We start from the raw sequence: 14,729 nt of genomic DNA, 5'->3' as shown, positions 1-14,729 counted from the left end.
CACGATACAGTGGGGGGGGGGGCGAGGCCCCACATATGATGCCTGGGGAGCGTGATTATTTTAGGCCTTTCTAGCCCAAGCTGTTCCCTTTGCTCAGCTGTTGTGGTGCTGCCTTTCCTGCACAGTGCTGTCATGCCACCCCAATGTTTCTATTTTAACTCTCAGGCTAGATCTTGTGACACAAGGATTTGGCATCTCTCCTACGTGCTAGAATGTGGCATTTTGGGAGGCACGGTGGTTGCAGCTGCTGTATCACAGTGCCCCTCCTAGTAGCTGGCAGAAGAGTGATACCCCCAGGTTAGCAATGCATCAGAACAGGCAGCGTCCCTGCAAAGGAGCAGCAGAGTCTAACTGTGCCCATCTCTGTCTTCTCCAGACTTTTTCACGGAGTTTGAAAAGCTTGAGACATACTTGCCAGCTGCCCATTACTCTCCTGTGGCATCTCACTTTCACCTTTCAGGTATGTAGTTACTGGGGACATGAGTAGAGTTATGTGCCCTGGAGACACATAAGAAAGCTTTGCAGCCTGTTGACAAATGGTGGGGAGGGAGGACAGGGACAGCTGGTGTGGGTGAAAGTATTCTTCAGGTTTCAAAGTTTGTGCACCTGAGTGTTACACCCTATTTAACAACTTGCTTCAGCACTTTCAGCCTTCTGGAGAAACCCAGAGGAACAGCATTAGTGTACTTCTGACAATCTCTGTGGAATGAGACTGGACAAACAGAGCCAAACTGTTTCCAGTGGAAATGTAGGAAGTTCTTGCAGCCTGTGCTGGGGTGCTTCACAGTGTGGCTCATGCTACTGAGAAAGATTTGCAGGAGGTGGGAGGTGTTGACTCTTGACCTAATATTCTGCATCTCTGCTGTGTGTTTTGTGGGCTGGCAGAATAAGCAGATACCTCTCTGGGGTGTGAAGGAAGCTTTTTATAACTAGGAATGTGCAAGGAGAAGTGGCAGCAAAGGACATCTATGCTGCATTCAGCCAGGCTTGCCTAGAATGGAGTGAGTTTGTGTGGAAATGACTGGGCTCGGGCCTTTTTCCATTACTCTCTCTCCCATTCCTGAACCTCTCCCCAAGGAATTCATAATGTTGCACACTGTCTGGAACAAACTGTGAGCATAGATTAGCACAGGGGAATGGGAAAAAGTTCTGAGACAACAGAGCGTGAGATAAATCTTTTACCTTCTAGCCTAGATTTTGAGCCTAATGCAGTGAGAGAGTTGAGTGTAATGAAAACATCAGCTCTATGGGAATGTTTCTAGAGAAGCAGTGCTTCTGGGTAACCGCCATTTGTGCTGCAGTGCCATTTGGCTGGGTGTGCCCCAGCATGTTTCTCTAGTTCTGCTCAAGCTTAGCTGGTGGGCACTTCATAGGGCTCCTCCCCATTCAAGACCTGCCTGCTCAGCCTTTTTTTTTTCCAGTCAGTTGTAATCCTGAGTCATACTCAGGAAGCTGGAGTAATCTCCATTGACAGAAAACTTATTTAAAGTCTTTCAAGGCAGATTTCAAATAGCTTTAGCTACCTCAGTTTCTGTAGCTTTCTTCTGGTTAAAAAGGAATCTCTGCACTGATGTCTCGTGCTGCTGAAATATATTGGATTCACTAGCATCTCCAATATCTGTACGAATGTTTTTTGGCAACATTGTCTTCTACAACATCCTTTCCCAGTGTACTACAGGCCTGCCAAGGAGGCCATCTCTCTGCAGGGGGGAGGAGGCAGGTTCAGTTCTGAGCACCTGTGCTGAATCTAGCCATATGCCAGTACTTGCCTGCAGGGCAGAAAGTTGGTCTCCTCCAGCTCCAAAGTCATGGAGAACTCTTGCTTTCTGCAAAGGCTCAGCCAGTGCTATATTAGAAATCACTTTTCTCTCTTCTCAGCCTAACTGAAATCTGCAAAAATTCTCTGCTGCAAGAAGAGGGGGGTGATGTCATCAGAAGATGATGCTGGTGGGGAGGCTCCTGAGGGCAGTTTCTGGGAGGTAAGGAAGGATAATTGGAGCATGAGCGAGGTAAGAATGTCGTCTTGCCTCCTACCAATGGAATTAAGGAGTTGAGTTTCAGGTTCCTGGGTGACATGTTGCTCTTGGGGAGTGAAAAGGAAGGAACTGTGGGGAGGTTCAGCGATATGCTGTGTTACTGCGGGGAGAAAGTACCCTTTCCCTGCAGAGGCATTGGAATGAGAGTTCCTTGTTCAGCTGATACTGATCTGAGCTGTGAGAGAGGCAAGCAAAGCATCTCAGCTTCTTCCCTCTACTGCTGTGTCTGCCTGAAAGAGTATCAGAGGAGGCTCTGAGCCCAGCTGCTGGCTCCAGAAGGGCCTGTACTTCCTCCCTGTGGAATGATTGACCTGATGCTATCTGTTCTGAAGGAATGTGAGAGTCAGTACAGTATAAACGATTGTTGATTGTTGTGTGAAATTTCAGGCTGGAAACTACAAGTGGACAGTGAAGCGAGTGGATGATGGGTACCGGCTCTGCAATGACTTAGTCTCCTGCTTCCAGGAGCGAGCCAAGATAGAGAAGAACTATGCCCAGGAGCTAACAGAGTGGTCCCGTAAGTGGAGGACCAATGTGGAGAAAGGTAAAGTTGGCAAGTTGGACTGGGAACAAGATGCACTCATTACACTCTCTTCTTTGAGTGTCATCTCTTATTGAGGTGATGCTGTTTCCTTGCGGAACAGACTTCTCTTCCTCAGGAGGGAGGTGACTGTCTTGGGTGTGTATGTGTGTACATGTGTTTTTTGTAGCCAGTCCTCTGATTCACTTGGAGAGGTATTCTCTGCATTGTCAGGTGTTTGGTTACAAAAAAAAATTGTTTAGTTTGACAAGTCCTTAGGCAGTCTAAGTCTTAAATCAAGCTGCAGATCTCTCCTTTTAAGGATGACTTGGGTGCCTCTCTAGTCAGAGAATAACTACTAATGCTGTGATTTAGTGGCATTGGGCTCAAACTGACAACATCTCAGAAAGAAATGAGAAACAGTGGGACAGATGCCCCAAAGGATCTACTGGTCTGTGAAGAAGAAGCTTAGCCCCAGTCGTGAACGAGTATTGCTATCTGTTCTGAAGCTCAGGCCAGATCTGTGAAGAGAATTTTCTACAGAAACCTTCTCCTAGCAGGCACCATCTGGGACAGCTAAGGCTTCCCAGAAGAAATGCCTGTCTATGCCAGCTGTAACAGCCGGTCTAGATTCTGTCTGTTGTGACTGTGTAGAGACAGTCGGTGCTGACTTGTGTGATGGGGGAGTGTTAAGGAAGTGACTGCATAGGGATAGATGTGCGTAGGAGGAAATGAATCTGCATTCCCTTCTGTGGGCAGGAGCTGTAAGAGTCCCTCTGGTGCTTATTCCTGCAGGTCCACAGTATGGTACCCTGGAGAAAGCCTGGCATGCTTTCCTGACAGCTGCAGACAAACTGAGTGGAATTCACTTAGCTGTACGGAACCATCTGGCTGGTGAAGACTCAGATAAGATCAAGGCCTGGCAGAAGGAGACCTACCACAAGCAGATGATTGGAGGCTTCAAGGAGACAAAAGAGACAGAGGACGGGTTTCGCAAGGCCCAGAAACCCTGGGTGAAGAAGATGAAGGATGTGAGCAAAGTGTGAATGGGGAAGGAGGGATAAGGGCAGTTGAGCTGGCTGCCTGATTGTGAGAGCCACTGAGCAAACAATCTGGATTTAGACAGAGTAGCAGAGAATGCCAGAGAGGGAGAGATGTCTTGATGGTCTCTTGTTCTTGGTGGTTTTGTAGCTTCCTTCCCATGTGGGAGGACTTCAGTAATAGACACTGTGTTCCTGCACAGCAGGCAAGCACTAAAAAAGAGATCATTTGGAGGTACCTCTTCCCTTTGGAGCATGGTTAACTAAATGACATTCCTGTTAGGTTGTACTAACATCCTCCTCCTACAGGTGGAAACCTCTAAGAAAAACTATCATACAGCCCGGAAGGAGGAGAAAACAGCCCATACAAGGGAGAACCATGCCAAGGCAGACTCATCTGTCTCACAGGAACAGATGCGCAAGTTGCAGGAGCGTGTAGAGAAGTGCACACAGGAGGCTAAGAAGGTGAGCGTGTGTTGTATGGATGTGGATCGCAAGAATACTACTCTCGAATTAAATGCATTGGTGGAAATGTCAGTCAGTTAAGTGGCTCCCGCTGAAGCCTGCAAGATGTGAGATACCACTGTCTGAGGTTTTAGCAAGTTAGTCTGAGTAACTAAGTAACTAAGATCTCTCTGTCTTTGATGTTGGGTAAAATCTAATTTATAAGCAAATAAAAAAAAAAAAAAAGGAATTTGGTGCAGGGAAGTGAGAGCTGCAGATCTGAAGACTTGGCTACCAAAAGCAGCTGGTTTGCCTGCCCACGAAAGTGAAAATGCGGAAGGTCCTCTGTGGAAGAGTGTGTCAAGGAAGAATAAGGAACTTGCAATTAGGAGAGCAGTGGACTGAGATCTCAGCTGTGGGATTTCTTCTTTCTGTGGTGTATTTGTTCAGCAGTGCAGGGGAAAAAAATTGCCAGTTCCAAGCCAGAGCAGGGGGAGTGTCACTGGTTTGACATCAAGGCAACACTTCTCACCATTGCTGTTCTCCTGAGTTGATGTAGTGCAAGGATCAATATGAGAAGATGCTGGAAGAGCTGAACCGTTACAATCCCCGCTACATGGAGGACATGGAACAAGTGTTTGAGGGCTGTCAGGAAGCAGAACGCAAGCGATTGTGCTTCTTTAAGGAGATGTTCCTGAATCTGCACCAGCATCTCGACCTCTCCACCAATGAAAGGTACTAGTTCAGATACAGGAGGTTATTCTGCCAGCCTGGGGAGCACTGGGCTCTGGTGAGGGGTGCTAAATCTGGTGTCTCTGAAAGGGAGCTGCCTTCCTGCATCTGCCAGGTCTCGCTCCTTCCCCTTTGAAGTGTGTCTTAGAACTGGCCTTTGGTCCCTTTACACTGACCAATGCTGGTGTCTTTCATCTTGGACGGTGCCAGGCTCCCTAGAGAAGATTCCTTCTGTCTTTGAACCCCTCCTCTTCCACTACTGGAAGTCCAGTACTGTCCTGTGGGTACTGTCCAGTACTGTTCTATGAAATACCTTCATGTTGCTATATGTAATCTCCGTCTGAAGAGTGCAGCTCTATTGTCGTCTGGTATCTATAGCTATTACACCCATGCTGCCTTGAGTGAGATAATGATAACCATAAACCCACAAGTTGCCCTTAAGTAGGGGTTACACAGGGGAAATAGGTGCAGCCAAAAATTGTCTGTGCTCCTAATACTTTTAAGGTGGAGGCAACAAATCTGAGCCATCTGTGACTGTGTGTAAGAATGTGCCAGGCCCTTTCAAAGCTTAATTGATGAGCTGTGCTGAGAGCTGGCAGTTAGACACTGCTGCATCAAACAAGCCTGTCCCATTTGCCAGGCTGATTGTTCTTTAAGGATGGCTCTGTTTTCCTAGGGCTGAAACAGTACTGCTCTAGCATCCTTAATCTGGTGGGCTTCAGATGCTGTGAAGTTGTGCATGAGGTTATGCTCTTTTTAGCTTTTCAGAAACTGCTGAGAGACTTGGTTACTGGTGGTTCTGTCTCTTCCTGGTCATAGCTTTCATGCGTTGTATCAAGATCTCTACCAAGTCATCATGGCTGCGGACAACCAGGAGGACCTGAAGTGGTGGCGTGACACTCATGGACCAGGCATGGCAATGAATTGGCCTCAGTTTGAGGTAATATAGCATTTTAGAATGTATTATCGCTATTTCCAAACATTTAGCTGCTTTACTGAAATTGGTGGGTTGCTAGTTTTGTGTTGAAAGGACCATGCCTTTGCTTGACCGGCTCAGGATGTTAGGCTCTTTTAAAATTGTTGTTGTGTTGCAAGCTCTTTGGTGCCTAAAGAGACATGTGCAACCGCGCCAAACTGCAAATACTGCAGCCATCCAGCTTCAAGGTCAAAGAACAGGAGGTGGTGCTCAAGACCTTGGGCACAAGTTCCTATTACAATTTTCTCACAGGCCCTCTTGTACCTTGGGATTCAACAGGAGTGGGCCTGCTATGCCAGCAAGGCCACTTGGCTGACCAGTCTGGCCACAACTGAAGTATGACCTGGTGTCCTGACCTTCTGTATTGGTCAGAAAAGATGCACAGAGCTTTTGATCTGAGTGGCTTGATGATGTTATTGCTTTTTCTTGAACAGGAATGGTCCCTTGAAACACAGCGGCCAATCTCCAAGAAGAGGAGTAGCAAGATGGCTGATGATGTCATGCTGACCAGCATTTTGCCTACACGGGATGGTATTGTCTCACAGACCCCCCTGCAGACAAGGCAAAGGTAAGAGCTGAAATCTGGGATACATCAGGTTAGGAAAAGTGCAGTCCTGCCTAGGGTTATGAGTGAGCTGAACTGATAGGAATGATCTCTTTCTTAACTTCCTGTCTCCTGCCCATGGCTTTTCCTGTGCCACTCTGGAAAAGACAGGGTAGAAGAGGGGGTTTAGGTAGCTCCTTTTTTTGTTGTTGTCTAGTATGTACTGGCTTACAAGGTGTCTTCCTTGTAAAGATCCTTCTAGTGATTAGATTTGGCCTGGTCAGACTAAAGCTGTGTGAGATTCTAGCATGCTTTTCCTCTATCCTTCTTCCTCCCAGACAGGGCGAGGAATGCTGGGGACTGGGAACTTTGCCAGTTAGCTGTGCTGGAGAATAGAGAGGGGCTGAAGAGACTTATGTCCTACAGTTCCAGTAGCCATCCTACTTTAAAATGTGAACCCTGGCCTAAGTGAACTGGGCAGAAAAGAATGGGGACGTAGAGATGTCTTGAGGCCTCTACTATTTCCCAGTCTGTTGGATTCAAGGGCACTCTTTGCCAATCTACAAGTTTTCCTATCAGGAGGAGCAGAACAGCCTCTTCTATGACAGCCTGAGGGTGCTCACCCACGTGAAGTTAGTATGGAGCGTAACCTTTTCAAGGGTTTTTGGGTTCCAGGTGCATGTTATCTGCTGCCCTTCCCCTCTGCTTTTCTTACTGACTTGGAAACCAGCATTCCAGACATCTCTTTGGGATGGAAGACATGGCTTTTCCTGCCTGTCTTGTTCTTGGCTGGAATAACTCTGGATACAGCTGGGCTCTCCGGTTAGGAGTGTCCTTGTGTTGAGAGGGTCTGCTAGAGCAGGATGAGGTTGAAAAGAGTGCATATGTGAAAATACTCTGAGAATGAGTTACTCTCCTGGTCTACAGGTCTCTAATTCTGGGATGCTTTCAACCAATCTAGTATCTCCCGGGAATTGTCCTCCCTGTTTACCCTTGCTTGGTTGTTGGGCTTCTTGTTCCTTGCTCTATAGCACAGCAGTCTCAAGGGGAGTCAGGGTGGTGCATGATTCAGGAGGAAGTGAGGGAGAGTTTACTAACAACCATCTTATCCCCTCTCTCCTTCACGTACAAAGCAGAGGGAAGGAAGACATGTCAGAATGGTCAGATGAAGACACTCCTAAGAAGTGCCTGGATGCCAATGGGCACGAGGAGGACATAAAAGTACCGGGTGTACGGGTGCGAGCGCTGTATGATTACACAGGACAGGAGGCTGATGAGTTGAGCTTTAAAGCAGGTACAAAAGCATTAATCTCTTAGTAACCTTTCACTGTCCTCACTTGGACTGACTGGATGATTGAAACACTCTTTAAGAACTGGAAGTCCCCTTGAAAACTGATACTTACTCTTATTCTGCTGGTGAGACTCATTGCCATCTTCTCTGAGGTGGATGGGATTGGGTAGTCCAACCTGTTCTAGACTAAGAGGCAGTGCAGTGAGGCCACATAAAAAAAAAAAACTCCTTAGGCCTTGGTGACAGCGTCGGGAAAGCAGATCCCAAGTGGTAAAACAGATCCTTTCTGCCTCCTCTTAAAGCATTTATTCTGCATTGTATCTTGAGATTTTATTAAATGCTTCTCCCTTGTGCCATTGAAAATTACATAGGTGGTCTGGATTGTCCTTTGAAGTAATCAAAAGATAGATGTTTTGGGAGAAAGTTCAGCTGACTGACATATGCTGCTGAAGGCTTAGTTCAACTGACAAAAAAACCAGCTGTGCAAACTGTTGCTCAAAATGGGTATCTTGAGAGTGGAGATCTGGCTCACAGCAGAAGATTAAATGAGAGAGAATGCTGGAGCAAACTGACCCTTTTTCTTCCTTAGCTAAATTTAGTTTGCATGTGCTGTCTTCAGCTCCAAGAGGACATCTTGATCTTGAGAGCACCTCTAATCTTGCTTGAGTCTTACATATCTCTGTGCTGTATCTCTCCAAAATACACCTGTTTTTAAAAGGCACTGAAGTCCTTCAGTAGCAGAGGCATGTGCCTGAGGCCAATATCTATGCTGCAGTGTTGTCATACTAGTAAACTCCCTAACACTAACTCGTTGTTTAAAATATATTTAAAATACGAGTGCTCTAGAACTTGACTCTTTGCTCTCTCTTTCCACCCAGCAGATTTAATGAGGCATGAGGAATGACTGAAGTCATTCCATTTTTTAATCTCTGAGCAGCATGCTTCAGTCAGACCTTCCTTTCTGGCACAAGTATGACCTCCTAATAGTGAAGAATGGGACTTCTCTGCCTTTTCCCAGAGTAGATGTGGGAAGGCCTTTCCTAGTCATAGGCTGAGAAATTAGCTGATTCTATGCCTTGCTGGCCACACCTGACACTCCCTCAGGAAACAGTCATTTTGGGTCCTAACAGCGAGAGCTTAACAGCCTCGTACATTTCCTTCTCACCTGCGACAGAAAAGCCACTAAAAAAGAAATCTTAGCAGTAACCCTGGCTTTGATTAAACTGTGCATTGTATAACAGAGTGTGGTAAGGGGAGAAAAGTGTGCTGATTCAGACCAATAGGTCTTGCTTTTTATCAGCTCTTCAGAGGTGAAGAAAAATGTCATGCTACTTTTCTCAAGGCTGCTTCCTAAGATTGTTTTTGCTTTTAGGTGAAGAACTAATGAAGATTAGTGAAGAAGATGAGCAAGGCTGGTGCAAGGGCCGACTTCTCACTGGCCAAGTTGGACTTTATCCTGCTAACTATGTTGAGAAGGTTGGATCCTGATTGCTACTGTCCTGCTCACAGCCATACCAGCATCTCCTGCAGAGGTTACTGGGTCACTGCTGGCCCCAACCCACTTTTGCAGTATATCCAGCAACTCCCGGACTTTGAGGGCACCTATATTCCATGTAACTAATGCTTCATTTTAAATGCCTAGACTTGTAGGGATTTTCTAATAAATAAACAAGGATGAGTAAAGACTTCTCCGATTGTGAGCACTATAGGAGTGCAGAAGGGAACAGATCATCTTGACCTGCACTCAGTGAAAGGAGATAAGTGACACATGCAACTCTTAAGAATCAAAGGAAGTAGACTTCTTTGGCTTCAATGCTCTTGCATCTATAGGGTGGTGGGATCTGCCATGCCCCCAAGTTTCCTATTCAAGGAACTTTGGATGTACAGTGTAATAGGGAATTTCTAGTATTGCTTCCTCTTTTTGGCTCAATCAGGCTGCCTGGCAGAAATCTATTTATTCTCCTACATCTTTCAGAACTCTTCAGTATGCTTTACCTGCAGGCTTGCTGACTGCTGTGGTAAGGCAGCTGGTATGTGATAGATACAGCTTCAACAACTTGGATGTCACCTCTCGCTTGCCCTCTTTATTAGGATGACACTAGGAATTATATGCAGTACAGCCTGGACAGAAGAAAGAGGCTTCTATCTTACATGATGTGGCTGTTCAGGTTAAGAAGTTGTGAACAGAACTGTCTGGCAGCAGGTCAGAATTGACGGAACATTTCCTGAGCTAGAATGGGCCTTGACACACACTGAAGACTGGTATTAAAAGGCAGCCACATTCCAGTGCTATTGTGCTTAGGACCCCTAAATGCACTAGTATGTGTTGAGAAGTGCTAGTGCTTCTAGGTAATTCTGGTTATACCTCTCCTTATGAACACTCAGTGCACAGCAGAGATACTCTTTTTCCTTCCCCTACATATTGTTGACTGATGCATGCTAGAAGTGTGCTCCCTGCTTCACCAATACCCCTACACTGTGATGAAGGGTAGCAGTGTTGAAACTATCTGCTGGCTTGTACAACATTAGCTATCGAGTGATAACTCTTCTTCTGGTCCTGAATTGCTGCAGGTGTGCTTATGCCCAGTTGTTCAGTGTCATTCAGCAGGGAGGACTTAACAAACCTCTTTATTTGGCCTGTCTCTCTGCCCTTGAAAGTCTCTAAGGCTGCTGAGACTAAGTGGAATCCTGATCCTAGTACTCTGTATCTTCAAACATGAGGACTGATGGACATGTTCTATACAGGCTAAGCCCAAGAGCTGGAGGGAACAAAAAAAAAGAAAAGCTACCATTTTTTGAAAAACAAAGAAAACCAAACAATAGTTTAAAAAACGGTTTACTTATACATCCGCCTGAAACTGTTGGTGAGATGCATTGTGAATTTGAAGTAGCCTTCTCTAGTGACATTCTTATTCTAGGTTAGCACATGTGAGGAACTTGGTTGTCAAACCCAAACTCAGGCAAGCTTCCACCAACCACGCTGGGGTGAATTACTTCAGAGCTTTTGGGAAAAGGAGTGATACAGATAAAGTCTAAAGTCTTAGGTGAACATTTGGGCTTAAATGACTGCAGAATGTTAATAGGAGCTAGTGAACCAAAATGGATGTTTAACGTAGACTGAAAAGGAGGTGGAGATGGATAGATTAAAACACTGTTAAGAGAGATTGAAATATCGCAAACATCTTATTGCCTACCTGCCAGACAGAGCAGAAATTAACCTTTTACAGCACACTGGGCACTTTGAAATGTAGTCTACCATGGACAAAGAGTTGTGAGACTAATGCTATTTAGTGCTTTTTGTGACACCACAGAAACGCATCAGCTGCTGAAAAATCTTGCTCAGAGTATCCCTAGCACTGTACTTTCTGAATGGTGGGAGGGGGGTGCAAACCAAAAGAACAAGGCTAAAGCATTTTGTTCTGAACCTGTAATGTCAGCAATTAAAGATCTAAGCAACAGACATTAAAACCTCCTGGGTTTACCTATGAATTTACCTATTATTCTAGGTCCAATATTTGAAGAAACCTCTAAGCTTATGTCATATAATTAGAGGTGTTGGTATATAAGCATTTGGATTTATTTAAAGATCTAGTCTCTGCTTTCAGTACTATGTGCCAGGTAAAGTATCATCAGTGAGTATTTTAGAGTAATTGCAAGTGGAACACTTGCAGACCCACAAATGAATGATTTTTTTTTTGCTGCTTTGTCCTGTGAAGAGAAGCGTGCCTTCCTAGCATGTGAGATAGCAGTCAAAACCAGTCAGAGATAAAATGACCCCAGATGTGCTATAATGAACACTATAATGAATTTAACCTTGTTAGCCTGGATATTTTCAAACACTAACGCTAGCCTTTCATGTAAGGTCAAAAAATTCTAAAATGGAGTTACGAAGCATAACATGGAGGTTTGACTTCAATTCCTTTTCTGAGTTCTAGTCAGGCTTTAATTAGGGAGGGAGTTAGGCATGGCTAGAACCTGCTATGATGACAGAAATGTCCAGCAGACAGCACCTCTGACTACAGTACAACCTGAAATTCCACAGGACAAAGTCCGAACAGGCTTGTTTGTCCTTGAAAAACATGACCACCTGATCATAATGGGCTGCTTAAAGGTTTCCAGAAATAGTGACATACTGCAGCTGATGTGAGTAAGTCCCCTAAAGGAATGTTTGCACATCAGTGCTGAAGTAATGGACAGGAGACAACACAGCAAGAATGAACAATTGCTTGGCTGGACTGTACCTCATAAATTTTGGTGTGGCACCAAAAGCACCTGCCTACCCAAATTCAAATGGATTTAGTAAAAGAGAGCCTGCGTACTAAAGAACGAGCTGGAGGGTGGGGGGAACCCCAAACACATATCATGGTCTTAAATTTAACTAATAATTCCGCCTGGACTCTTGGTTTTCCATAGAAGCAAGTGAAGATTTGTTAACCACAGAGGCTCCAGGTGAAACTTGTAATTTATGTATGCTATGCCAAAAAATTTTGTCTGAACAGAGACGTGCAGGCACAAGCTAATTGCTGTGCCTGAATTCCAGAAGGCCACCAAAGCCTATTCTTCCCCCATGGCTTCTGTAAAAACATAAACGCATCTCTGTGCCTCATGGGCCAACACAGTGAAAACATACTCTAGTCACATTTAATTGTTTTAATAAAGCCCCTCCTTGTGGAAAGTTTGTACATCTGTGATTGACATAATTTGGTACTGACATTTTCCTGGAAAAAAATTTCAAGTCTCACACAAAGCGTGGATCCTGTTGATCATGCATTCTCTGGGAAGTTAAAGATTCTCTGTAACAGATCACACCCATTTCCCCAAAGCAGAAGCTGAGCTTGCTCAACCCATTAACGGTGTTTCTGTCCTGTAGGCAAAATCTGGGTCACAGAGACCACAGGAACAGCTGTACTCTCTGATGGCAGCTGCGAGTTGCAGTTAGCTGCTAACTCTTGGTGGCACTCCCACAGCCTTGCATGGAGCTTAAGGCCATTGGTGCCTCAGTTTACTTTCCACCCCACTCGCCCAACCCTTGTGTCCTTGTTTGGGCTGTTTTGGTGGGCTCGAAGCACTAAGGCAGGTGCAAGTATGTCACAATCCTGCACGGAGAACCCACAGAGCTGTTACAAACTGTCCTGCACGCCTTTGCTCCTGCCCTGATAGCAGATCCAGCCCAAGGCCACAGCTGTGTGGAGCTCAGCTATGCCATTTCAGAGAGGTTCTCCCTGACTGCAGTGTAGGCTGTGCACGAAGTGGGGCTGCTCCAGTTGTGTTTCTAGAGCTGCTAGCATTATGCTTATGGGCAGTAGGCTGCAAAATTCTGTTCTGCTTGTGAGGAAATCTGGTGCTGGAGTTAAAATGGGCTTAAACAGTCCACTTGGACCGGTAGGTGATTGTTTCTAGGGTTAACTGCATAGAGACTGGCTGCAGACTGGGCATGGAGCTGAATCTGAGACAAAGCCAGTGCTGGGAACTCCATCTTGACCCATGGAAATGTAGTTAGAAAATACCCACTACAGATTGGGGTGAAAGGTAAGAAAAAAAAGCAAGAACAGTAAAGCTGCATGATATGAGGCAAAGTGTCTTCAGAGTGACCTTGCACAAAAAAAAAAAAAGGAGAGAGAAACTGAAATAGACTGCAACCAAGTGTTGCACTGCTACTCAGGTCCAGGCCTCGAGGAGCAGGAAAACTCGCGGCAGCTTTTGCAAGAGAGAGAGACTTACTGTTTACCAAGCTACCTGGTTCTTAAACGATCAAAGAGGATGAATATGAGGAAAAATCCTTGCTGAAGGGGAGGGAGGAGTATCAACAGAGTAGGCTCTGTAGCTGGAAGAAATTGGCAAGTTTTCTGTTGGAACATCTTAACTAAGCAGCATGGCACCAGTGAACATTTCCAAACCAAATTTCAGGCCAAAACAGCTCAGCTGCTTTCAGCAGATCCACGTTAGTGGCCGTGTCCTCCTGTTTTTCATCGTTCAGTGTTCCTGCTTGCAGAGGTTCCTGGTTTGTTAGTCTCTCCGCTTAAGGCAATTACAGCTTCAGTTTAAGACTTCCTTTTTCCACAAGCAGTGTAGTGATGGGTGGCACATCTTTCCCCTAAGTGTGGGGGCCCATTATCTCTCCTCTTCAGTTTCAGCACTCACTGGGTCCATCTAGTTACAGATCCTCCCTACATTTCCTTTGTATCCTACCAGCTGGAAGTCTTCTTCCAGGTTCTGCACTCTCCCCCTTTGACTTCACTACCTTTTTCCTTCCTGAGTCTATTGTTCTTGCTTTCGGCAGAAGGCTGACACCAAAAGAGTCACTGTCCCCTGCTGTGACCATACTAGTCCCTTCTCTCAAATTCTCCTCAGGGTATCCCCACAGGTGCCAGAGTGGCAGTAAAGTGGAATGCTGCATCCACAATCCTGTAGATATTTGTTCACCAGTGGCCCTGCATCGCCTTTACACATTGTGGCCACGTGCAGAGCTGAAGCACTGCTACTCACTCCCTCTCCACCCAAATCCCACAGAGTAACCTTTTAAAAGCAGTGCTTGCACTCTGTGATAATTGTATGTTTTCAAAAGAACTTCATAGTAAACCAACAGCTTTCTCATCTTGCCTTGCTTACCTTGTCTTTTTGTTAACTGCCTGCCCTACTTTCAAGGGTCACTAGATTTAGGCATGCTCCCTACGCTTGTTGTAGGGGCTGCAGGCAACTAGTACCTGTACTAGAAGGCTTCATTTTAGAAAACTCTGAAGAGTGGGGTGATCTGCAGAAAGAGAGATTACATATCTGCTGCAAAATTTGCAAGGGTCGTGTCTGATAGGAGGACAGCTCTGTTGGTTCTGAGCTTAAGCAAGTTAGTGCCTTGTGATGTGGACTCCCTCAGAGAGGGGTAAGGTAGCTCAGGGCCTGCTCCCAGCACAGTCTCTCCACCTTACTTCCATGTGGTGTGATAACCATGGCTTGAAGCTATACACTACTTGAGTGATTGTCACCTGCCAAACAGCCTGATCCTGGCAGGACATCTGTAACATCTCCAAACTGACCATTACGGCAAGGTCTAAAACTTGTCTTCAGATCCAGGAAACCCCAAGGCACATCTACGAGCTCACCCCTGCTTTGGGGTGTCATCAAAACCTCCCAAGTTCTGAGCACCTGCCA

At 45.7% G+C, this 14,729-nt stretch overlaps 1 protein-coding gene across 2 annotated transcripts; it reads left to right on the top strand.

The window, feature by feature from the left end:
* Positions 1 to 1,871: 1,871 nt before the first annotated feature.
* Positions 1,872 to 9,265, top strand: PACSIN3 (protein kinase C and casein kinase substrate in neurons 3). 2 transcript variants are annotated; one of them, XM_010143006.1, is made up of 9 exons: positions 1,872 to 1,979; positions 2,424 to 2,580; positions 3,352 to 3,587; positions 3,906 to 4,061; positions 4,600 to 4,775; positions 5,592 to 5,712; positions 6,183 to 6,310; positions 7,426 to 7,586; positions 8,956 to 9,265. In XM_010143006.1, the coding sequence occupies exons 1-9, from the start codon at positions 1,926 to 1,928 to the stop codon at positions 9,069 to 9,071; spliced, it is 1,305 nt and encodes a 434-aa protein (XP_010141308.1). In that variant the 5' UTR covers positions 1,872 to 1,925; the 3' UTR covers positions 9,072 to 9,265. The 2 variants fall into 2 exon arrangements, with proteins under 2 accessions (XP_010141308.1, XP_010141307.1); XM_010143005.1 differs by having other exon boundaries at positions 6,183 to 6,316; positions 8,956 to 9,261.
* The last annotated feature ends 5,464 nt before the right edge of the window (positions 9,266 to 14,729 follow it).

Source organism: Buceros rhinoceros, unplaced genomic scaffold (genome assembly GCF_000710305.1).
Source record: "Buceros rhinoceros silvestris isolate BGI_N320 unplaced genomic scaffold, ASM71030v1 scaffold33869, whole genome shotgun sequence".
In the NCBI taxonomy this organism is placed as follows: domain Eukaryota; kingdom Metazoa; phylum Chordata; class Aves; order Bucerotiformes; family Bucerotidae; genus Buceros; species Buceros rhinoceros.
Note: the sequence above shows the minus strand (reverse complement) of the source record. Positions and strands in the feature narration are given on the sequence as shown.

Coding starts and splice junctions, on each gene's coding strand:
- PACSIN3 (XM_010143005.1), top strand. CDS start 1,926: ATGTCATCAGAAGATGATGCTGGTGGGGAGGCTCCTGAGGGCAGTTTC. Junction 1,980..2,423: donor CTGAGGGCAGTTTCTGGGAG/GTAAGGAAGGAT, acceptor GTGAAATTTCAG/GCTGGAAACTACAAGTGGAC. Junction 4,062..4,599: donor GCACACAGGAGGCTAAGAAG/GTGAGCGTGTGT, acceptor GAGTTGATGTAG/TGCAAGGATCAATATGAGAA.